Source organism: Cervus canadensis, chromosome X (assembly GCF_019320065.1).
Source record: "Cervus canadensis isolate Bull #8, Minnesota chromosome X, ASM1932006v1, whole genome shotgun sequence".
Lineage (NCBI taxonomy): Eukaryota > Metazoa > Chordata > Mammalia > Artiodactyla > Cervidae > Cervus > Cervus canadensis.
The window spans coordinates 118,761,126-118,787,469 of record NC_057419.1 but is presented as its reverse complement, the minus strand read 5'-3'; the positions used below and the strand labels follow the sequence as shown (position 1 = coordinate 118,787,469).

General features: G+C 38.8%; 1 protein-coding gene across 5 annotated transcripts in view; it reads left to right on the top strand.

Annotated features, from left to right (window-relative positions):
• SLC25A14 (solute carrier family 25 member 14) overlaps positions 1-16,725 on the top strand; it is a 35,515-nt gene extending 18,790 nt beyond the window's left edge. For all 5 annotated transcript variants that reach the window (XM_043459282.1, XM_043459284.1, XM_043459283.1 and 2 more), the window contains 4 exons: positions 5,652-5,776; positions 6,556-6,691; positions 15,248-15,328; positions 16,283-16,725. In XM_043459282.1, the coding sequence (XP_043315217.1) occupies positions 5,652-5,776; positions 6,556-6,691; positions 15,248-15,328; positions 16,283-16,324 (384 nt within the window). In that variant the 3' untranslated portion in view covers positions 16,325-16,725. The remainder of the gene's footprint in view (positions 1-5,651; positions 5,777-6,555; positions 6,692-15,247; positions 15,329-16,282) is intronic.
• Positions 16,726-26,344: the final 9,619 nt, after the last annotated feature.

Sequence of the window (26,344 nt, the reverse complement as noted above, 5' to 3'; positions counted from 1 at the left end):
TGGCTATTATAAACAGTGCTGTAATATATCTAACAACAACATGCATATGTTCTGTTACTTAATAACCTTTCATCAATGGCATCCATCAATGACACTTGAGGTTTGGTTTTTGATAAAAAGGCCCTTTGAGGTACCGTATCTTGATTAGTCTAATTTAAAACCAGAAAATGGAACTAACTAGAACTCTTTCACAAACTAATGCTAGGAGAAGGACAAAGACAGAGCAATAAATAGAATTGGAGATTTTTTCAGGGGGACATAACTATTTAATTTTTATTTAAAATGATCTTTTAATTGTAATAAAATATATATAACACAATTTTACATAGTTGTACAACTACATTATTTTTATTTAAAATAATCCTTTAATTGTAATAAAATATGTATAACACAATTTTACGTAGTTGTACAACCAGTCTCCAGAATTCTTTTCATCCTGCAAAATTGGGACTCTATACCCATTAAACAACAGTGTGCCATTTCCTCCTCCCCCAGCCCCTGGCCACCAGCCTTTTATTATCTCCCTATGAATTTTATGGTTCTGGGTACCTCGTGTAAGTGGAATCATACAGTATTTGTCTTTTTATTACTGGTTTATTTCATTTAGCGTAATGTCCTTAAGGTTCAACCATGTTGTCACATGGGTCAGAATTCCTTTTTTAAAGCTGAACAATACTCTATTACATACATACACTGCATTTTGTTAATCCATTCATCCATTGATGAACATTTAGTTTGTTTCTATATTTTGGCTCTTGTAAATAATGCTGCTGTGAACATGGATATGCAGATACCTTTTCAAGACTGATTTTAATTCTTTGTGTATATACCCAAAAGTGGGACTGCTGTGGGTTGTATGATAATTCTGTTTAATTTTTTGAGGAATTGAAAATGGCTACTTTTACAATCCAGGCTATTTACATCATCCAGACATGTAAGGTAAAGAAGTGAAATACATTGGGTTATGTATTCGTTTGACTTCCCAGGTGGCACTAGTGGTAAAAAACCCACCTGCTAGTGTAAGAGATGTGGGTTCAATCCCTGGGTCGGGAAGATCCCCTGGAGGAGGAAATGGCAACCCACTCCAGCATTCTTGCCTGGAGAATCCCATGGACAGAGGAGCCTGGCAGGCTACAATCCAGGGGTCGCAAAGAGTCGGACATGACCGAGCAACTTAGCACATTCTTTTGACACAGACATGTATTATTTACATATTAAAATGCAGGAATCTTTTTTTCATTTCAACAGGGAAGTATGTTTACGTTTTTCTTCAAACACAGGGCCCTTTTCGTCTGTATTTTATTTTCTTGCTTTGATTGTAATAACATGGGTACTGGAAACATTTCATTTTCACTGGAAGCATTTCCCTTTCTTCCTAACTCCATTCTTAGAAATAACAGCAGGAGTACAGTAAGAAAGTGACTGGCGCTTGGGTCAGGGTTGGAGAGATAGTGGAGCGGTGACTTGGAGAGCACTTGCCCTGTTCATTGCTGCCATGTGCCATGGGAGTCCATGGTGCTTTCAAGAGAGGCTGAAAATCAGCATTCCTGTGTGAAGTATCCATTCCTGTGGTATTTTTTTTTTTTGGTGTTTTTTTTTTTTTTAATGTTGACGCTAATTCAGCCTTCTAAGAAACACTGTGTAGGCCACGCAAAACATGTCTGTGACCAAAATTCACCCCTTGGGGCCATACTGTTCACCAAATTAGTCTTCTGGGACTACCTCCTAACAGAGTTGAGCAGGTGGAAGGGTCAGAGAGGAAGGTACTGCTGGGCGAACCAGCCTGCTCAGCAGAATCAAGCATCCGCTGATAGCACAGCTCCATCACGTCCACTTTATGAATTGCGTTTGGGAATTTAGAGAAGATTGAACTCTAATTTTAACAGGTATCCCAGAAAGCAGTTACTCCTCCTGGTATATTATTTTCAGTTTTTTTTTTTTCAGTTTTTTATCAAATTATTTTAAATTTTATTTTTTGGCCATGTCACACAGCATGTGGGATCTTAGCTCCCCAACCAGGGATTGAACTCATGCCCCCTAGATTGGAAGCATGGAGTCATAACCCCTGGACCAGCAGGGAAGTCCCTCCATTTTTTAAATGATATTTAAACAGTTATAAAAGTAAAATATTCCTTGTAAAAATTTTTACATAAATGTGTCATTTGTATATATACCTCTCCTCCTAAAGTCAGAATGCTCAGTCACTTCAGTCATGTCTGATGCTTTGCGACCCCATGGATTATAGCCCACCAGGCTCCTCTGTCCATGGGATTTCCCAGCCAAGAATACTGGAATGGGTTGCCATTTGCTACTCCAGGAGATCTTCCTGACCCAGGAATCGAACCTGCGTCTCCCATGTCTCCTACATTGGCAGGCAGATTCTTTACCCACTGAGCCACCTGGGAAGTCCAGTTAGAATAATGCTATCTCTTCCCTTCTTTAGCTTTATAAGCATTTTGTGGTGTTATTCTTATTCTTCAAAAACATGACTTTTTAATGCTCTAGCAACCCTGTGTTGTCATGTAAGCTGTGAGAGAAATAGTGTGCTTGTGACTGAAAAGCTGTTAGTGTTACTGCAGGAGGACTTGTAAGGAAGTATACTTTGTCTTGGCCTTCTCCCTGGCTATGTCATAACTTTTGTGTGATCGTAGTGTATCCTTTGTGCACATTCTAAATTCTGTGAATTAAACTCGAAAGCTGTCCTCTCCCTACTGACTTTTGCTTCATGCTTTTATTTTTTAAATTATTTATTTATTTATTCTTGGCTTTGCTGGGTCTTTGTTGCTGTGCGTGGACTTTCTCTAGCTGTGGCAAGCGGAAGCTACTCTTCGTTGCAGTGTGTGGGCTTTTCGTTGTGGTGGATTCTCTTGTTGTGGAGCATGAACTCTAGGGCGGGCTCGATAGTTGTTGCTCCCAGGCTTAGTTACTGCTGGCCATGTGGGATCCTCCTGGACCAGGGATTGAACCCGTGTCCCCTGCATTGGCAGGTGGTTTTCCAACCATTGGACCACCAGGGGAGCCCAACATCTTTGTTGAGATAATTCACATACCATAAAATTTGCCATCTTAAAGTATATAATGTTTTTTGGATATCCACAGACTTGTACCGCCATCACCACCATCTAAGTTTAGAATATCTCATCATCAGAGAAAAAACCCTATACCCATTCATAGTCACTTCTCACAACCTCCAACCCTCCCAGACCTAGGCAACTACTAATCTGCTTTCTGTCTCTATAGATTTCCCAATTCTGGCAATTCATGTAAATGTAATTATACAATATGTGGCATTTATGACTGGCTTCTTTAGTTTAGCATACTATTCTAAATGTTTCAACTGTGTTTCAGCATTTATCAGTACTTCATTTCTGTTTATGGCTGAATAATAATTCTATTGTATGTACATACCACATTTTGTTTATCCTTTCATCAATTAATAAGTATTTGTACTTTTGGGCTATTATGAATAATGATGTTATGAACATTTATGTACAAGTTTTTGCATAAATACATGTTTAATTCTCCTGGGTATATCTGGATGCAAAATTGATTGGTCATATAGTAATTCTATGTTTAACTTTTTCAGGAATTGCCAAAGTGTTTATCACAGTGGCTGCTCTGTATGGTATTCCCACCAGCAGTATATAATTGTATATCTTCTTTGGGAAAATGTCTATTTAGATCTTTTGCACATCTTTTTTTCATTTATTTTTATTAGTTGGAGGCTAATTACTTTACAATGTTGTAGTGGTTTTTGCCATACATTGACATGAATCAGCCATGGATTTACATGTGTTCCCCATCCTGATCCCCCCTCCCACCTCCCTCCCCATCCCATCCCTCTGGGTCTTCCCAGTGCACCAGCCCCGAGCACTTGTCTCATGGATCCAACCTGGGCTGGTAATCTGTTTCACACTTGATAATACACATGTTTCAATGCTATTCTCTCAGATCATCCCACCCTGGCCTTCTCCCATAGAGTCCAAAAGTCTGTTCTATACATCTGTGTCTCTTTTTCTGTCCTGCATATAGGGTTATCGTTACCATCTTTTTAAATTCCATATATATGCGTTAGTATACTGTATTGGTGTTTATCTTTCTGACTTACTTCACTCTGTATGATGGGCTCCAGTTTCATCCATCTCATTAGAACTGATTCAAATGAATTCTTTTTAATGGCTGAGTAATATTCCATTGTGTATATGTGCCACAGCTTTCTTATCCATTCGTCTGCTGATGGGCATCTAGGTTGCTTCCATGTCCTGGCAGTTATAAACAGTGCTGCGATGAACATTGGGGTACACGTGTCTCTTTCAGTTCTGGTTTCCTCAGTGTCTATGCCCAGCAGTGGGATTGCTGGGTCATATGGCAGTTCTATTTCCAGTTTTTTGAGCAATCTCCACACTGTTCTCCATAGTGGCTGTACTAGTTTGCATTCCCACCAACAGTGTAAGAGGGTTCCCTTTTCTCCACACCCTCTCCAGCATTTATTGCTTGTAGACTTTTGGATAGCAGCCATTCTGACTGGCGTGTAATGGTACCTCATTGTGGTTTTGATTTGCATTTCTCTGATAATGAGTGATGTTGAGCATCTTTTCATGTGTTTGTTAGCCATCTGTATGTCTTCTTTGGAGAAATGTCTGTTTAATTCTTTGGCCCATTTTTTGATTGGGTCATTTATTTTTCTGGAATTGAGCTGCAGGAGTTGCTTGTATATATTTGAGATTAATCCTTTGTCTGTTGCTTCATTTGCTATTATTTTCTCCCAATCTGAGGGCTGTCTTTTCACCTTGCTTATAGTTTCCTTTGTTGTGCAAAAGCTTTTAAGTTTCATTAGGTCCCATTTGTTTATTTTTGCTTTTCTTTCCAATATTCTGGGAGGTGGGTCATAGAGGATCCTGCTGTGATTTATGTCGGAGAGTGTTTTTCCTATGTTCTCCTCTAGGAGTTTTATAGTTTCTGGTCTTACATTTAGATCTTTAATCCATTTTGAGTTTATTTTTGTGTATGCTGTTAGAAAGTGTTCTAGTTTCATTCTTTTACAAGTGGTTGACCAGTTTTCCCAGCACCACTTGTTAAAGAGATTGTCTTTTTTCCATTGTATATTCTTGCCTCCTTTGTTGAAGATAAGGTGTCCATAGGTATGTGGATTTATCTCTGGGCTTTCTATTTTGTTCCATTGATCTATATTTCTGTCTTTGTCTTTTGCACATTTTAAAAATTGGGTTGTTTGTCCTTTTATTGTCAAGTTGTAACAGTTCTTTATATATTTTGGATACTAGTCCATATATTAATATAATATATGCTTTGTACTAGTCCAGATATATGATTTGCAAATATTTTCTCCCATTGTGTGGGTTGTTGTTTTACTAATCACAAGAATGTTTAATTATGATGAAGTCCATTTATCTGTTTTTCTTTCATTGTTTGTGCTTTAGGTGTCATATCAATGATTTTATTTTTAATACAGTAAGTGAATTGGACATTTATAAGTGTTTCAGTATATGCAATTGATGGGAAAGAGTGATCTTATGCTGCAGACTTGGATTTTTTTCTGCCATTTTTAAATTCCTGGCCTATTTTGTTTACCTTTTGACTTAACTCACTACCAATGTATTTCCGCAGTGTCTCATGTCACTTATGTTTTGTAGGGTGTTGTCCCAACTGCTCAGCGGGCTGCCATCGTTGTGGGAGTAGAGCTACCAGTGTATGATATTACGAAGAAGCACTTGATATTGTCAGGGCTGATGGGAGACACAATCTTAACTCACTTTGTGTAAGTCAGATAGGTTGTGTTCATTCCATATTGTCAGTACTTCAAGCACAAAAAGCATCTTTCACTGAAGTCCTCATCTAGAATTGGTAATGAGTACATATGGCCTAAATACCTTTTTCTCTCTTATCACCAGAACTTCAAGCCTTCTGATAAACGTACAGAGATTCCAGATGCAATAGGCACTTTGGTACTTGGGAGCAGTGTCTAATTCCAGATGTCTGCAGTATTTGAATTTGTTCATATAGACTCTATATCTTTTAAACTCATCTATTATTTGCTTTGATTAATTTTGGGTCAGAAAGCAAATTTTATCAATGATAAAAAAAATAAAAGGGTGAAATTTTATAGGGCTTATGAAGCAAGACCACAGTTTTGGACTGAAATGTTGCTCATTTCATCTTACATTTTTTTCATCTTGCAACTTTTATGATATTTTACTACTCAAACTCCTTTTGCATATGATGTTGTGACTTGAAAATTTTACATAACTAATAGATGATGCATAATACTTCCTGCTTAGGAAACTTGCTAGACTTACAAACTCTCTCTCTCTTTTTTTTAAAGGCCATCTGAATTTTGGATTGAAACGTGAAGGGGACAGCTTTTGACTAATGTTTCTTTAGTAAAGATTTCCTTTCTCTTTAGATTGTAATAAAAGAGCAAGTGCCAGGTTTTCTGTGATGTCTGACTCATTGTACATTTATGTTTGACCTAATTTCTGTTTACGCGGGCAGAGGTGGAAGTGGGGCAGTCTGTCTTCTTACAGTTTTTATCTTTAGTTCCAGCTTTACATGTGGCTTGGCTGGGGCTCTGGCTTCCAATCCAGTTGATGTGGTACGAACTCGCATGATGAACCAGAGGGCAATTGTGGGACACGTGGACCTCTATAAGGGCACTTTGGATGGCATTTTAAAGGTATGCACATAGTGAACTTGGATTGTGTTTTTGATTTTCTTTGATGTCTCAGACCTTCTTGCAGTCCTTATTCTTAGTTGCTGCTCTGAAGATGGAAGAATCATTATGTCTATTTTTAGTAGCCTCTCAGAGTAATTGCCAGGTAGGAAAACTATCTCCTTGGTAATCTGCTGATGCTTAGTGGTCCTTGATATTATTATTCCAGTTTGAATGCTTAAGACTTCAGGATACCTTATCAATAGCACCATGTAGAATTACTGATGAAAAGGACCGGACGTATTCCACATTTGCCCACTTCAGACAAGGCAGAGATGCTGTAATAGAAAATCTGATACTCGATTCTAGTTCAGTATTGTACTATTGTTCCCAGTTTGGCTTTGAAAGTTTCTGCTGTGTTATGTTTGTAGGAAGCTGAGAATCATACTGGTATTATGCATTATATAACCACTAGTAATAATACTTCTAAAAAAGCAAATTTGGAGCTAAAATATGATACTATCATATGGTTTCTCTGCTGTTATCAGTTCAGTTAACTATTATCTATCAGATACCATTTTATTTTATTAATATTTAATTTTTTAGTTAGTTATTGGTTGTGCTGGGTCTTCATCCTCCTGGATGAGGGATCGGACCCATGTCCCCTGTATTGGCAGGTGGATTCTTATTCACTACTGCCAGGGATGTCCCCAGGCACCATTTTAGTAGAAACAGAGAAATTACAGTGTACTGCAGGTATACAAACAGATAATCAACACATCTTGTTAAGTGATAAACTCAGGGCTCATTGGAAGGAAATTTTAGTCCAGTTTGGAAATTTGGGATAGGTTTCCTGTAGATGGAAGAATACTGAATATAATAACTCACATCTGTTGAGTGCTTTATCAGGGACTGTTCTAACAAGACTTACATGTATTCATTCATTTAATCCTCACAGTTACAGCACACTGAAGCACTAAGAGGTTAATTAACCTGCCCAGGGTTTCACAGCTAGTAGGTGGGAGAGCTGGGATTTCAACTCAGACCATTGGTTTCAAACCAACATTTTTTTTTTTTCTTTTTAACCTCTTTTATTTATTTATTTATTTATTTATTTTTTTTTTTTAAATTTTTTATTAGTTGGAGGCTAATTACTTCACAACATTTCAGTGGGTTTTGTCATACATTGATATGAATCAGCCATAGATTTACATGTATTCCCCATCCCGATTCCCCCTCCCACCTCCCTCTCCACCCGATTCCTCTGGGTCTTCCCAGTGCACCAGGCCCGAGCACTTGTCTCATGCATCCCACCTGGCTGGGGATCTGTTTCACCATAGATAGTATACATGCTGTTCTTTTGAAATATCCCACCCTCACATTCTCCCACAGAGTTCAATAGTCTGTTCTGTATTTCTGTGTCTCTTTTTCTGTTTTGCATATAGGGTTATCGTTACCATCTTTCTAAATTCCATATATATGCGTTAGTATGCTGTAATGTTCTTTATCTTTCTGGCTTACTTCACTCTGTATAAGGGGCTCCAGTTTCATCCATCTCATTAGGACTGCAAACCAACATTTTTAACTACACCGTGGTGCCTTCCCTACGTTGGTGGCTGAGGGTTAGTAAAGTTATAAAGGATATTAAATGCTATGTTGAAATGCTTGGGCTTATTTTTTTTAGTTGATGAGGAGCTGTTGAAAGATTTAATCAGGTCAGATTTATGTTTTAAATAGATCATGCTGTTTATGTTTTAAATAGATCATGCTGGCTTTGTGGAGAGTGGATCTAAGACAGTGGTTCTCAATCTTAAGTGCACACTGGAATCACCTGGGGAATGTTCTCAGCTTCTGTGCTCACCTTAGACCATTGACATCAGAATAGGGGTCCCCACCCTCTGGGGTCTAATGCCTGATGATCTTAAGTGGAGCTGATGTAATAGTAATGGAAATAAAGTGCACAACAAATGTAATACGCTTGAATTATCTCAAAACCATCTTGCTCTCCCAGTCCATGGGAAAATTGTCTTCTACAAAACTGATCTCTGGTGCCAAAAAGGATGGGGACAACTGCTCAGAATGTCTGGAGTAGGAACTAGGTTGTCAGGATTTTCAAAACTCCTCAGGTGATTGCAATGTTCACCCAAGGTTGAAAACCATAAAACCAAGGGAATAAGCCTGAAAACTTTAACATGTATCTGTACCACCTGGAGGGCTTGTTAAAATGCAGATGGCTAGGCCCCATCACCAGACTGTGATTCAGTAAGTTTGGAGTAGGACCTGAGAATTTGCATTTCTAACCAGTTCCCAGGCAATACTGATGCTGCTAGTTTGGGACCACACTTAGAGAACTGCTGACCTAGGGATAGGGAAACTTAGTGGGAGGCTCTTAGAGTGGCCTGAGCAAGAGGTGATGAGAGACTGGACTTGGCATGAACAGTAGGGATAGAGCTGAGAATAATTTAATTGATAAAGTCAACAGGATTTGGTTGACTTGGTGTGGAGAGGTGGGGGAGAAAGAAGGTGTCAGAGATAACTTGCCAGTTTTTGGTTTGGGTGACCATGTGGTGACTTTTATTGACAGAGACATTACAGGAAAAGGAGCAGGTTTTGTGGGGGACATCACAGTTCTGTGATACTTAGTTTGAGGTGTGTGGGGAATACCCAGTGAATATATTTGGATATCCTAGTCTTAACTTGGAGGTTCAGGGCTGGAGGTAAGAACTTGAGGAAACAGTAGTGTACAGGTGTTATATAACTGTGGAGGGGGAGACCAAGGAGAGCAGGAAGAAGAGTTCACAAGTTTGTTGCTTTCGTCACACACTGGAATATTGTAATGCTCCTTCCATTGCTAGTGATTCACAGAAGCAATGATTCTCATACTCTGAAGAGTAGAGTTTTGCCAAAGCCCTCCTTTCTAACATGCTCACCCTTCCACTTGACAATCACTGGTATAGAGAGAAGAGCAGGGCCAAAGAAAGAACTCCCAATTTTTAAGGGCTTGACCGATGAGGAACTCAGGAAAGACACCAAAAGATAACAGTTCAACAGATATGAGGGAACTTACAAGATATACTATTGTCATAGAAGCCAAAGGAGAAATGAGTTTCAAGAATGGATGAGAAGTTATTTAATACTAAATAACTGGGATAGAGAGATCCAGTATAAGGGCTGCAAAGTCTGTTGGGTTTAATATTTTCTAGAGAAGGTTTGCTGGGTTGGTGTTTGCAAAAGCCAGATTGCTGTCCATTGGAGAGTATGTTTAACCATTCATTCATTTCTTGCAAAATTGCTCAAGTGTCTTTTGTGCCAGGTACTGTTCTAGGTTGGTGAGCAAAAAAGTCCTGGCCTTCGTGACTTAATTCTAATAGGGAGAGACAGATAAACACATAGGAAGTGAGGATAAGTAGACAAGTGTAAAATACTCTTTCAAGAAGGTTGGCTAAGAGGAGATAGAGGGTACAGTAATACAGTAATAGTTAGCATTTATTGCATGCTTATTATGTACCACACACTAGAGTATATTCTTTAACTAGCAGCAACCATATAGAGTAGATAATATCTTTGCCATTTTATAAATGAGAGAACTTAGGTTCAGGGTAGCTAAGTATTTACCCAAGATTATATACCTAGTAAGTAGCAGATCTGGGATTTAAATCAGGGTTCATCTGATTCCAAAGTTTATACTCATAACTACTATGCCATATGGTATCGTCAGAAATGTATTTTCGTGTTGACAGTAACCTTTATGTACTTACATTTACCAGCCATTCATTTATTTGCTATTAAAACAACTTTGCTCTATATGGTCATCATACTTTATTATTTTATCTGTAAGAGTACACTTGGGTGAACGGAACGATGCATTCCTCTTTGATGTAGAAATGAGCAGCTGTACATCTCATCCTCTTAACCTCTATCTGCAAACACTTGAATTGCTTCTCATTGACACAAAGCTCATATTATTAGATCCCTTTTTACTTCTTACAGCCTTATCTTTGCTACCTTGATTCTATATTCCAGACAGACTGAACAAGTTCTAGTACTAGACTTTGTTTCATTGCCAAGTTTTCACCCATGCCATGTACTTTGTTAGATGGCTAGCTCCTACTCATTCTTCAGATTGCATTATTTTTAAATATTTTTTAGCATGTGTTAGAATTCTCTTCCTTTTTATTTTTTTTATTTTTTATTTTTTTAAAAACATTTTTGAACAGTTTTTTTTTTTTTTTGGCTGTGCCACATGACATGTGGGATCTTTTTTCTCTTTGCTAAATTTATTTATTTTTAATTGAAGGATGATACTATAAAGAAATTATTTATAAATTTTTAATTGGAGGATAATTGCTTTACAGTGTTGTGTTGGTTTCTGCCATAAGATTGCGTTATTTTCATAAGTGCCTTCCCTGACCATTAAACTATATATGTGTGTGTAGTTTTATGTTCTTGCTCTCCCATAGCATTTATTATATTTTGAAAAACATCTTTTTGAGAGTCAACTCACTAATTCATAAAATTCACCTATTTGTGTGGCTTTTGGTATGTTCTGAGCTGTGTGCAACCATCAACCCCACAGTCAATTTTAGAACATTTTCATTACCTCAAAGAGAAATCCTGTGCCTTTTAGCTATTATCCCACTATCCTCCCAGCCCTAAGCAACCAGGAATGTACTTTTATTTCTGTAGATTTGCCTATTGTTGGGTATCTTATATAAATGGAATCATAGAATATGTGAGGTTTTTGACCAGCTCCTTTCAGTTAACATGTTTCAAGGTTCATCCATGCTGTAGCTTGTGTCAATCCAAGCATAGCTCTAGAAGAGATGCGCTTCCAGACCACCACAATAAAGCACATACTGCAGTAAAGTGAGCAACATGAACTGTTTTGGTTCCCCAGTACATGTAAAAATTATTTTTACATTACATAATAGTTTATGAAATGGGCAATAGTATTGTCTAAATAAAACAATGTACATACCTCAAAATGTTAACCATCATCTGAGCCTTCAGCGAGTGGTAATCTCTTTACAATAGTAACATCAAAGATCACGGATCACAGATCACCATAACAAAAAAGTAATATAATGAAAAAGTTTGAAATATGATGAGAATTACCAAAAGTGACAGAGAGATACAAAATGGGCAACTGCTGTTGGAAAAATGGTGCTCATAGAGTCACTCAAATCAGGGTTGCCACAGACTTTCAGTTTGTGAAAAATCCATTATCTGCAAAGTGTAGTAAAGTGCAATAAAATGAAGTATGCCTATAGTTTGTTCCTTTTTATGGTTGGGTAATATTCTGTTGTATTGCTGTATCACATTTATTGACATTTGTTACATTTTATTGTACAGTTGACCCTTGAACAACTCAAGTTTGACCTGCACAGGTCCACTTACATGCAGATTTTTTTAGTAGTAACTACTACAGTACTACACGACCTGTGGTTGGTTGAATATGTGGTTGCGGAGGGCTGATAAAAAGTTATACCAGGAGTTTTGACTGCAAAACTTTGAGGGTTGGTGTCCCTGACAGCTGTGTTGTTCAAGTCAATTGTAGTTGCTTTTAATGTCTGTCTGCCCAGTGGACGTAAGTTCCATGAAGGTAGGGACATATCTTATGTATCTCTCTATCCACAGCAAATTATTTATTGAATGAATGTATAACTTCATAAAGTAGCCTCTTATCTCTGTGTATCTACAGAAGTTCTTGTTTGTTTTTACTCAACTGTCTCAAGCCAAAGAGTTCCAGTTCCAATGTTCAGAAGTTGGTCCCTGTTTTGGAACTCAACAAGGAATCATTAGGCTCATGAGATTGTTAGTGACTGTGTGTGTGTAAAAGTTTGTGTGTTCATTTACTCAACAAATATTTATTCAGATATTTAGTGGAGACTTTACTATGCCAGAGAGTGTTTGTTAGTGGAGTAGAATGGTGAAGACCAACATGGTCCCTGCTCTCTTCTTTCCTGGAGATTACATTCTAGTTGAGGGAGACAGAGAATCAATATGCAGATAATAAATGGTGTAATTTCATAAAGAAGTAAATGCTATGAAAAAACTAACATAGTGTAATGAGATAGTGACTCTGATGGTGGTGGGGAACTTCTTCAGCTAGGATGGTGAGGGAAAGGGTGTGAGGGGGTGACATTTATTTGAGCAGGGGTCTGAATGATGAGAAGAGGGTGGTCACGAGAAAATCTGAGAGAAAAGCATTTCAGAAAGAGGGAATGGGTACAAGGGCTCTGAGTTTGGAATGAACTGGACACTTTCAAGGGTTAAAAACAAGGCTGGTGTGACTGTGTGTGTGAGATGAATGAAGGGAAAAGTATTAGGAAATGAAACTGGAGAGAGGCAGGGCTAAATCATTTAGGATCATGTAGGTCGCTGAAGAAAATTTACAATTAGAATCAAATCTACTGGTAAGTCATTGGACAGCTTTAAGCAGGAAAATGACACTGTCTAATTTATAATTTTAAAAGATTGCTTGGCTTCCTAGGTGGAGATCATAGACCAGTTAGGAGGCTTGTTGTGGTGTTCCAAGTGAGAGGTGATGAGATTGGTTTGTATCTCTAAGGTCTCTTGTCTTAGCAGTCTGTGATTCTAGGAGGCTATCTGCCTCCAGGATTTATTTTGGTTGATTTTCACAATTTTCCAACATCAATTTTGGTCTGAGACCTTTAGCATTTGCTGATGATCCATTGGGACAAGCATATTACCACTATGTTTTTATAAATAGTGTGCTTATGTTACTGTTTGCTTCCAAAATGGTTAGTAAGGATAATCATATCAAGTCTTCTTAATCTATAGTATAGGATAAGGGATATTTAGAAGTCTGGATTCTCATATTGTTGTTTTATCCAAATATATTCATTTTTTAGTATAGTGGTGGGTTTTACTTCACCAGTGAGAGGGCAAAATAACATTTTTCATTGTAGAACATGATATCTTACACACAGGAGTTACTTAATATTTATCCATTAAACAGGAACTGTTTCTGTTGACTGAATTTAACACACATCATAAAAAAAAACACATCATCAATTTATGACCTTTGCTATGCATTATTTGTCATTTAATTCTAATAACCACTCAGTTGGTATATGTAGGACCTCCATCGTATAAAACAGAAAACTCAAATTCAAAACATTTCACATTGTCCCTCACCTAATCCTCCAGTCATTCCTATAAAGTCAGCCATGGCATTACATATGCAGAATCTGCAGTGATGAAACAGACTTAGAAAGGACAGTGACTTGCCCAATTCCCTATTCCCCTACCCTGCTTTAGTTTTCATATTAGTACTTATCATTTCTTAATATAATATTATTAATTTGTATATTTGTTCATCAGTTCCACTAGAGTATGCATTCTGTGGGACTTCCCTGGTAGCTCAGTGGTAAAGAATCTGCCTGCAATGAAGGAGACACAGGATATGCCAGTTCAATCCCTAGGTCGGGAAGATTCCCTGGAGGAGAGCATGGCAGCCCACTCCAGTATTCTTGCCTGGAGAATCCCATGGACAGAGGAGCCTGGCGGGCTACAGTCCATGGGGTCACAAAGAGTTGGACATGACTGAAGCTACTGAGCACACACATGGATGTGTGCATTCTCTGAGGGCAGAGAATGTATAAGTGAGCTGCTGCTGCTGCTGCTAAGTCACTTCAGTCGTGTCTAACTCTGTGCGACCCCATGGCCTGCAGCCTACCAGGCTCCTCCGTCCATGGGATTTTCCAGGCAAAAGAGTACTGGAGTGGGGTGCCATTGCCTTCTCCATATAAGTTATCTATGGCTGTGTAATAAATGACTCCAAAGCTCAGTGCCTTAATACATCATACATTTATTATCCCACAATTTCTGTGGATCAAGAATTCAGAAGCAGCTTAGCTGAGTGATTTCAGCTTTAGGCTCTCTCATGAGGTAATTGTCCAGATGTCAGCTAGGTCTATAATCATCTGAAGGCTTGACTGGTGCTGGGACATCTACTTCAGAGATCACTCATGTTGTTGTCAGCAGGAAGGCTCTGTATCCTTTCTGGCTGTTGGCCAGAGACCTTAGTTTCGCCTCACGTGGGCCTTTCTTCATGATATGGCAGCTGGCTTCCTCCAGAGCAAATTATCCAAGAGAGAACAGGGCAAAACCTTCTTAAATGCAAAGTATCTTTTATAGCATAGCATAGCATTGTTAACTACTGCCATATGCTATTGGTGACACAGACCAATCCTGATATGTGTGGGAGGGACTACACAAGGGTATGAATAACTGGAGATGGTTATCACTGGGGGCCGTCTTGGAGGCTGGCTACCACAGCTGCTTTCTCTCTTGTTTACTATTGTTACTATTATCCCAACACTGAGAAGAGTATCTTGCATATTGTAGGTACTTAGCAAATATTTGTTGAATGAGTGGGTGGATGGATTTAGAATACCATACTAATTAAAAATGTATGTCTGTAGCAAAAAGGATCATTCATGGATCCTAAGTTGTTGGGGAGGGGCGTGGAAGACGAGTACTATAATAATGGTAATTGTCAGATGTAAAGTGTAAGGAGAATTCACTCTTATTTCTTTTATATCTTTCCCTCAGATGTGGAAACACGAGGGCTTTTTTGCACTCTATAAAGGATTTTGGCCAAACTGGCTTCGACTTGGACCCTGGAACATCATTGTATCCTTTGAGAACATGAGAATGAAAGCACATGCTTCAAGCTCCCAGGTAATTTGAGGCTATGGGAAGGAAAATTGTGATTATTGGAGCCTTTTAGGCAAATGAGAATCTATTCTAGTGATGACCATTGCACATGGAACTAAGTACAGGAATGGCTTTCAGTTGGAGTCTAATACAAGCTAAAGGGATTAGAAAAGAAATGCCAAAATTTCTTTTCCTCTTTAAAACAAACAACAAGCACAGCCAAATCTGGAAGGGACTAGGAAGGTTTTGAAAACCCTGCTGTGAGGTATCCACAGGAAGATCTATGCTGCGGTAGTCCACATTTCCTATCCCTAAGTATAGGACCAGAGTAGCTGGGGAAATAAGAAGACAGAAAATACTCATAGAACAAAGGAATCCAGAGCCAAGGGGGGCTCTTTCCTCCTGGGTAACTTTCCTTCCTTTAGCTGTGTTTGAGTGCCTCCTGTGTGCAGAGCCGTGAGTCAGATGGTGTGTGTGGTGGTGTTTGTATTGTGGTGAGCACTGCAGGGTTGAAAAGTCATTCCCTGCCCTTGTGGAGTCTGTAGGTTGAGGGAGATAGTGTCTCCGTTCGTTCTTCTTCCTGATCATCTAATGTCTGTAACAGTTACTCTAGCACTGAATTTTATGTTGTTGATGTTCTTGGATGTGTGTGTGTGTGTGTGTGTGCGTGGCCTATTTGCCCCTAAAGAATAGAAGTATGTTAGACTTTTAATATGCTTATATTGCTAAATGCCAACAATTAAAATGGGTGCATGATGGGCACTCAACACATGCTTGATTTGCCAGATGTAGTCTTTAAAAAGACTTTTAAGCAAGTACAACTTAGAATAGCAGAGACTAAGTATCCCAATAAGAGAATGCAGTATACAATTTATAACCAGGTTTGACTTTCAGTATCATTCCAGTGATCTTCCATGACTTACTCTTCAGTTTTTTATTACATATGAGCAGCTCAAGAGGCTTCAAATCTAAGGACGTGAGCCAAACCCTGCCAACCTTTCTACTTTTCTTTCCCCTTTTTTCTGTGTTCTAATGTATTTTGATCAAGTTGTAAGTGTTTACTGAACCATTGGTCTCCCAAGGCCCTTCTGGTGGAAGAATGATAGGATGGTTCAAAATTGCTCATGTGTTTGTGTTGCCATGTGAACTTTTCCCTGAGAGGAAGTATTAACATTGAGACTCTGGCCCCAGATTGGTATCTTCTGTGAAGATGGATACTGATGGATGATACTCAAAATGGCCTTCTCTTCAAATGTGGGTTAAATGTAGTTTGTTAGCCCCAGACTTGGGCTAGAGCAAAAGGCATAGGCCAGGGCAGTTACTGCTATGTATGTTACAGACCTCAGTTCTCATTAAAGTATTTATTGACAGAATCACTTTGGCTTTGTCTTCATTTACTGTTCTCTCATCTGCCAACTCTTTAAGTTACATTCTCCGGAAATTGATAAAGATAAGGTGACTATGAAATTGAGTCTGGACTCTTAAAGCACATTTATGGGAACAGACTAAGAGCATTGTGCTTTCCCACTGCCATTCATTCTTATAATGCCACTCGCTTGTAAACATCAGACAAGTGGTTCTAACCTAAAGAGTGAATAAGCAAACAAGGGGCTCATTTGGACAGTTTCCACAGATAAAATGCTGAAAGAGGCTTAAAATAGAACCCTGTGTCCAAGGTTCTAATTGCCTTACAGGCAAAAATTTCTGGCTTTCTTATACTAGAATAGTATCTACCACATTTTAGGCACTCGAATACTTGTGAAAGGAATAGTTTAGTTCTTCATCTTTATCCATCCATTTATTTGTTCACCAAACATTTATTGTATGTCTAGTATGTCCTAGATGCTGGGGATGTAAAAATATATTAAGACATAATCACTACTTTAGAGGTCACATCCGAGGAGAAACAGACATGTAAATAGATTCTAAGTACAGTACAATAGGTACTGTCTGACAAATGAACTAAGCGCTATAGAAGCACAGAGGAGGGAACAGTCCATTGCCTAGGGGCTGGGCTAAAGGCTTCACAGGAGAGGTGCCATTTGTGCTAAAAAGTGGATGTTACTATGTAGATTAAGGCAGGGAAGGACATTCCAGGCAGGGGAATGGGGGTGGCGGCGTTCAGCATGGCTAAAATACAGGGTTTTGGTTTTCAAATACCATGTGAGGCAGAATCACCTGGAGATCTTGCAAAAAAGATAGATTCTTGTGTTCTATTACCTGAGATTCTAACCTTATGTGGGGAAGAGGTATCTGCTTTTGTCACAGGCATTCAGTGGTGGGCAATCCTTGGATTACACTTTGAGGAGCACTTGTAAAGAAATATGGGCTAGAATGAAAGGAAATTATAGCATGGCCAAAAGGATCAAATTATGAAGGCTCTCTATATATCCCTAAAAAAGAGTTTGGCTTTTATCCTGGAGGAGGCAGGCAAAGGAAGCTGAAAATAGGGGATAGTATAACCAGCTTGTGATTTTTAGGATGATAACCCTGGTGTGAAGGGTAGCCTGGGAGGAAGCAACCCAAACCAGGTTAGGATCCACTGAGATCTACTCCCCTTTATGTACAAGGTCCAGAAAAGCCAAGAAAATGTGTCCTAAGTCATAGCCTGATTGTGGCAGGTTTGAGGCTAGCACATAGTTGTCAGATTCCTTCTCTGTCTCATTCTACCACCCCACAGTACCTTCTTATTTGTTAAAGTACTGCCTTTTCAAAATAAACTTTAACAGACTATTTTTTTTAGAGAAGTTTTAGGTTAATAGCAAAGTCATGTGGAAGGGGTAGAGATTTCCTGCATACCTCCTACCCGCACAAATGTGCAGCTTCCCCCTCATCAAAATTCCTTACCAAGGTGATTCATTAGAGTCAATGAATCTATATTGGAACATCATTATCACCTCACATCCATCATTTATATTAGGGTTCACTCTAAGTGTCATACATCCTGTGGGTTTTGACAAATGTATAATGACATGTATCCACCATTATAGTATTATATGGTAGAGAGTCACTGTCCTAAAAATCCTTTGTGTTCTGTCTATTCATTCTTCCTTCTCCCCAAATCCCCAGGATCCACTGATCTTTTTACTGTCTCTGTGGTTTTGCTTGTTCCAGAGTGTCATATAGTTGGAATCATACAGTATATAGCCTTCTTAGATTGGCTTCTTTAACTTAGTAATATATACTTAAGGTTCCTCCCTGTCTTTTCATGGGCTTACAGCTCATTTTCTCTTTTTTTCTTTCTGCACATACCACAGTGTATCTATCCATTCACCTATGGAAGGACTTATGGTTGCTTCTTCCAAGCTTTGGCAATTACGAACAAAGCTGTTATAAATATTCATGTGCAGGCTTTTATGTGGACACTAGTTTTCAGCTCATTTGGTTAAATATCAAGAAGTGCAATTGCTGGATGGTATGGGAAGAGTCTGTTTAGTTTTGTAAGAAACTGCCAAACTGTCTTCCAAAGTGGCCATACCATTTTGCATTCCCACTAGCAATAAATGAGAGTTACTATTTCTCCACATCCTTGCCAGCTTTTGGTGTTAGTGTTTTGGATTTTGGTCATTTTTATAGGTGTGTAATGATACCTCATTGTTTACTTTTTATTTTTAATTGGAGTATAATTGCTTTACAACATTGTGTTAGTTTCTGCCATACAACAGAGTAAGTCAGTCATAAGTATACATATATCCCTTCCCTTTTGAACCTCCCTCCCCTGATCCCACCTCTCTAGGTCATCATAGAGCACTATTAGAGAGTATTATACAGCAGCTTCCCACTAGCTATCATTGTTTATTTTTAAGACTACCAGTCAGATACTCTACTCCTTTCCAAATAGGTGAACGAAAAGGAAGCCACTTTTTTTCACAGTGGTATAATTTCTTGTACAAGAAAGATAATTTCTGGTAGGGTGTGTATATATTGGAAATTAACTTTCAGCTCAGTTTAAATGTTATTCCTTCAGAGAAACCTTCCATTGGTTTCCTCTCCACTAATCTAAATCACTTTCATCATTGTAATTCCTTATACCATGAATTTATCACTACACATTATATTTATGTGATTATTTGATTAATAATAACTATATCTCCCATTAATCTGTAAACTCCACAAAAATAGGGATTCTGTCAGTTTCATTTACTGCTGTGTTCTCAGTGCTGAGTACAGTTATATATACTCAGCAAATATTTGTTAAATAAGTTGATCTGCATCCAAAGACCTGATAAAAATGTCTAAAGCATAGCAAAGGTTCAGCAAATGCTGTGGGATTTAAATGAAATGAAACTAAATTTGGAGTTACTAGATAATGGTGGGTAATAGGTTATTTAAGAGAGAATAGAGGTGCTTGGGAAGATGCATGTCACCTTTTAAACTGATTATCTGTTCATTTGTTCATTCAACAAATATCCACGCCTCATGGAGCTTATAGTTTACAAAGGGAGACATCATGAAAAGATAAATGAGAAAAAAAAGATAAATGAGTAATATATAGTATATTGGATGGCAATAAAAGGTTTATAGAAAAATAAAGTGGGGGAGAGATATGGGGAATATAGGAGTGGGGTTGCACACTAAGAAAGCCAAATTGGATTGAAGTCTATAGGTTGAGAGAAGAATCCAATCTAGGGTTAAAGCAAATGCAAGACCCCTCAGGTGAGAGTGTGCCTGGAATCTAATGTGATGATTCAAGCAAGAACTAATGGTGGCTTTGATGAGAGTAGCAGTGGAGGCTGTGAAAAGTGGTTGAAATTCCTGTATGTTGGAGAAGAGTGAATAATGACTTGCTAAGGGATAGGATTTGGGCTTTAAAAGAGAAAGAGAGCAGAGGTTGGAGTTTTAGCTCCAAGGCCTAGGCCATGAGAAGGGCAGTATTGTCATAGAGATGGAGAAGACTCTGGAAGGTTCAAGGCTTTTTTGGCAGGGGTGGGGGGCGATAATTTTGTACATGTTAAGTTTGAAGAGCCTAAAGTTAGACTTTTGGAGAGATGTGGTTTAAGCAGTGAGACATTGAAGTGTGGAGTTCAGGGGGGATATGGGCTGGAGATGTATATTTGGAAATCATCAGTATGTAGATGGTGTTTAAAGCTGTGATAATGAATGAGATCACTAAGGGAGTAAGCGTCAATAGATAAGAGGTTCAAGAACTGAGCCTGGGGCAGTCCTTCCTAAAACAGTTGTCTAAAAAAGATCAATATTCTGGTGATAGAAAAAGAGTGAAGGAGGCAAGGAGGTAAGTTATTTTCAACATGAAATTTGAAGAAACAGGGTTTGAAGCTAATGAGATCTTTAGCCAAATTGCCAAAGCTTTAATGATTGCTGCCTTTAAGTAGCCATATCATGAGCAGATAGTTCAAATTCAAGAATTTGACTTGCTAATTTAATTTTTGGTGTAGTATTCCTATCCTGTCTTACTCATGGACAAATACAGTATCCCCCCAGGTAACCAGTATGATGAATAGAGCATTTTGATTGAACACTTAAGGGCTAACCCATTTCTATAGTGAAATAGGCTACAGTGAGGGCACCTCAGTGAGTCAGAGTCTGCCTCTGGCCACATCACATTTGAAGGGGATTATTTCACATGCCTGAAGAACTCATTGTTTCACAAAAATATTCACCATAGAATTCCTATAAGTAGCAGCTCCCCATTGTATTTTTGAATTGCAATTTTTGATTGGAAAAAAACTTACAAGGGTATGTCAGATGTGAACTAGATCCACCCAGGGTCTTTTGAAGGTAGATTGAGAAGGAAATCTTTGGAGTCAGTGAGTACAAGGAAATCGTCTTTAAAGAGACTAAGGACCAAGAAAAAAAAAAAAAAGAGACTAAGGACCTTGGTTGAAATCTTGTATATCAAGGAACAAAATAAGACTAAATTCTGTACTATCTGCTCAATTTATCTATAAACCTAAACTGTTCTAAAAAATAAAGTCTATTAATTTTTAAATGCTCTGAATTTAAAAGGGCAACACAAAGATGACCAGGCACCACTGGTTCAGAAGAGAAATAATTATTTTCCCAGGTAAAAAGTCCAACATATCAAAAAGAGACAATAACAAGAGTTGGCAAGGATATGAAAAAGTCAGAACTTTTATACATTGCTGGAGAGGTTGTAAAATGGTGCAGCTCTCTTTGGAAGACAGTTGGATGAGTCCTCTATAAAGCTAAACATAGAATTGCCATCAGTTCAGTTCAGTTCAGTTCAGTTGCTCAGTCTTGTCTGACTGTTTGTGACCCCATGGACTGCAGCACACCAGGCCTCCCTCTCCATCATCAACTCCTGGAGTTTACTCAAACTCACGTCCATTGAGTCGGTGATGCCATCCAGCCATCTCATCCTCTGTCATCCTCTTCTCCTCCCGCCTTCAATCTTTCCCATCATCAGCGTCTTTTCAAATGAGTCAGTTCTTCACATCAGGTGGCCAAAGAATTGGAGTTTCAGCTTCAACATCAGTCCTTCCAATGACTATTCAGGACTGATTTCCTTTAGGATGGACTGGTTGGATCTTGCAGTGCAGTCCAAGGGACTCTCAAGAGTCTTCTCCAACACCACAGTTCAAAAGCATAATTCTTCGGCGCTCAGCTTTCTTTATAGTCCAACTCTCACATCCATACATGACCACTGGAAAAACCATAGCCTTGACTAGATGGACCTTTTTGGCAAAGTAATGACTGCTTTTTAATATTCTGTTTAGGTTGGTCATAACTTTTCTTCCAAGCATCTTTTAATTTCATGGCTGCAGTCACTATCTGCAATGATTTTGGGGCCCCCCAAAATAAAGTCTGTCACTGTTTCCATTGTTTCCCCATCTATTTGCCATGAAGTGATGGGACCAGATGCCATGATCTTTGTTTTCTGAATGTTGAGTTTTAACCCAACTTTTTCACTCTCCTCTTTGACTTTCATCAAGAGGCTCTTTAGTTCTTCTTCACTTTCTGCCATAAGGGTGGTGTCATCTGCATATCTGAGATTATTGATATTTCTCCCGGCAATCTTGATTCCAGCTTGTGCTTCCTCCAGCCCAGCGTTTCTCATGATGTACTCTGCATATAAGTTAAATAAGCAGGGTGACAATATACAGCCTTGACGTACTCCTTTTCCTATTTGGAAACAGTCTGTTGTTCCTTGTCCAGTTCTGACTGTTTGAGTCTCTGTCTTCAATTAAGACAGAGACTCAAACAGACACTTGTACACCAGTGTTCACTGCAGCATTATTCACAATAATTAAAAGATGGGAATTACCCAGGTGTCCATTGACAGATGGATGAATAAACAAATGTATATCCATACAATGGGATATTATTCAGCCATAAAAAGTATGAAGTGCTGACATATTAGTGCAACGTGGATGAACCTCAAAAACATGCTAAATGCAAGAAGTCAGACTCAAAAGGCCACATATTGTATATTTCCAGTTAAATGTTCAGAATAGGCAAATCTATAAAGATAGAAAATATTGATAAAGTAATTATTGCCTAGGGCCGGGGGGAAAGAGGGAGGCACTGCTTAATGGGTATAAGGTTTTGTTTGGGGATGAAAATATTCTGAATTAGATTATGGTGATGGTTGTACAATGCTGTAAATGTACTAAGAAACATTATATGTTTTAAACAGGTGATGTTTATAGTATGTAGAGTATATCTCAGTAAAACTCTTTAAAAAAAAAGACAAATACAGCATGTAGGTTATCTTGATTAGGATGACTAGTGAAGAGTTTCAATGAAGCTGCTTGGTAACAAACTACAGACTGATTCATGTTAACTCCGGATGACCACAGGGATATTTCCCTCTGGAATAAGCAAATCCATCATGTTACCAGTAATGTGAAGCTTCAAACAACTGAAATGTCTGATCAGGAAACCTCAGGTTTGAGGGGATAAAATGATGATCAAAATCTGCAGGGTGTAAGATGAACAAATTTTCAACTTCTCCCCCCCCCCCCGCTTTTTTGAGAAGGTAGAGCGTGAGACAACTCAGATAATAATAGTAATAACTAACTCTTAGAGCTTTTATTATGTGCCAGACACTGTTTTAAGTGTATTATGTTTATAAAACTGTTTACATCCTTTCAGTCACCCTATAAGATAGGTACTATTCTTATTTTTCAGGTGAGAAACTCAGGCACAGAAAGGTAAAATAGTTTGATCCTAGAAAATGGCAGAGCTGGGATTCTAACCCAGGCAGTCTGGGTGGGTCATGAACCCATGCTTATGGTACCATGCTAGAGGTGTACTGACTCAGCCTTATCCAGGGTCACTTAAAATTTATGGCAGGTGAGCAGCAAAGAATACTGATTTCATTCCATGTCTTTATAGCACCTCTGGAGAGAGAAGGTCAATAGTTGTTGTGGTTGGTCACTCTTGGACACTTGACTGTAATATTAGATTTTAAATTCTTTCCAGGAGACCTGGGACTGCAAATATATCATTTTCCTCTTATTATCTGCTTTCTACTTTATTTTTCTTCTTTATCTTTCCTTTGCTGACCTTTCTTCTCCATGACCTGCTTCATCACTAGCCCACTCTTCTTCCCCAGTCTAAGTGAGCCATACACAGCGGGGTGTGTTCTTGTTTGTATGTTATACTATTGATTGAAGAACTTGGAGTTACTGATACAGATGTATGTCACTAGTTTCAAATTTAACAATTTGGATATGTGACTAGACTTCTCACCCTCTCTTCTCCCATGCAAAGAAGTATGCTGTTAGACTTGTAAACAAATTTATGGGAGGAGGGATAAAACTTCTAAGAGCCTGCTTATCAATACTTCTTCTCTATCCACTAACACATGTAACTTAGGGGCTAATATTTTTGTTAGCCTAACACAATCAAAATATTGCATATAAGCCAGAGTGATAAAGTTGCTTTTTAAAAATACCATCATACCTTCTCAGTGAGAATGGCTACTCACGTTAATCTTAATTCCTGAGGTTTCAGTAAAGGATATTTCTTTTCTCTATTCAGTGCCTCAGCATCAAAAAGAATTCAGTTGCATTTGGGGCTGTGCCTAACTCATTATAAGCACTCTTCATGCATCCTTGGCTCTCCTATTTATATAGTAAATAAGAAAAACAATTTAACACATCATTGCATAGGATTTCTAGGGCACCTGATAATTTTAAAGTGGTAGTTGGAATTTTGGATTATGAGCCCATTTTCCACATTTGAAATAACCTCATAGCCTTCAGCTCTAATTTCTTGGTTCAATTTTCTTAACCATTTAAACCACCTCTGAAATGACATCAGTTTGCTTTTCCATAGGATATGCTTTAGTATTTGTGGAATGGCTCAGTGGGAAAATCTGCAAATTTTATGAATCATAAAAGCACATTTGTAAGACAGCATGGCATTTTATTGGGCCAATGACTGTTATCTCAGCCTGTTCATCATCTTTTAAAAAATTAATTTTACTGAATTTTTTTTGGCTGCACCATGTAGCATGCAGGATCTTAGTTCCCCAACCAGGGATTGAACCCACACCCTCTGCAGTGGAAGTGCGGAGTCTTAACCACTGGAGCACCAGGGAAGTCCCCATCCTTTGAATGCTGTGGTGTCAACACAATCAAGACAGAACTGGAACCAATATGGATTTATTATAGTAAATGGGAAATAGAATTCAATCATGAAACTATTGGGAAACATACACCAAATGAAAGCAAACCTAAAAAAATAGAGACCGCCCCCATCCCCCAGGTTCTTGGTGTGATTTTAGTCCCTCTGGCGCTTTGGAGCAAATGAATCCTGCCCACCCCATTGTGTGGAAGGCATTTGAAAGAAACAGGCACTGCTTTGTGCATTAAAACAGACTCTGAGACCCTTAGCAGCTGCATCAGTCATTTCTAGGACTCCTCATGAGAGGGCTCTTTGAGCTCAATGGCGGCTTATGGTCCCAACAGCTTGGAAATCCAGTGAACATACAGTTGCCTAGTTGCCTGTGAAGCCCTCCTGCACTTCAGCCTGCCACAGTGGATCTGTTAGGTGGAACACATCTTTCCCGGTCAGCCAGGCTGCGAGACTATGGCTTCGAGGCTTCAGCTGCATTAACAGCTGACTCCTGGCTCCATGTGATCATATTTTCATATTCTCATGCCTACTTAGCATTTTATGGTATTGCATAAAGCAATTCTCTCAGAAGATTTTAAGAGTGAAAACACACTGAAATTGGTATCTATATCACATGGCGCTGTATCAAGGATGCCTTTGTCCTGTGAGGGGGGGTTGTTAAACTGCTGTGTCCCATTAGTCCAGATTTCTGGATTTGCAGATTAACCCCGTGGCAGAGCATACTGACAGGTTTTCTTTTGTAAACACAAACAAACAAAATAACTGATGAGCCCTCTTGGTATAGATTATGCTTTCAGGAAGCCATGCACATTCATTTCTTTGAGATATTCATATCAGTGTGACCTGTTCATTTATGGCTCACTTTTGACTTCTTGTACCAAATAGGGAAACATCTTGTTGTTGTAGTTGTTTACTCGCTAAGTCATGTGAGACCCTTTGTGATGCCGTGTACTGTAGCCCACCAGGCTCCTCTGTTTATGTGATTTCCCAGCCAAGAATACTGGAGTGGGTTGCCATTTCCTTTTCCAGGGGATCTTCTTGATCCAGGGATTGAATGTATGTCTCCTGCACTGGCAGGCAGATTCTTTACCACTGAGGCACCTGGTAAGCCCCCAGGGAAACATTACCCTCCAAGAAATGCCAGCAAAAGTGTGAATCAAAATTCTTACAAGTGTTTAATGCTCCTTGACCTAGTAATACTACTTCGGAGAATTCTATCCTGAGGGATTAAACAGACATGTCAAAGATTTATGGCTGTGTGTGTGCTCAGTCATTCAGTCATGTCCAACTCTGCAACCACATGGACTGTAGCCCAGCAGGTTCCTCCGTCCATGGGATTATCCTGGGAAGAATACTGGAGTGGGTAGCCATTATCTCCTCCAGGGGATCTTCCCAACCCAGTGACTGAACCCACATCTCCTATGT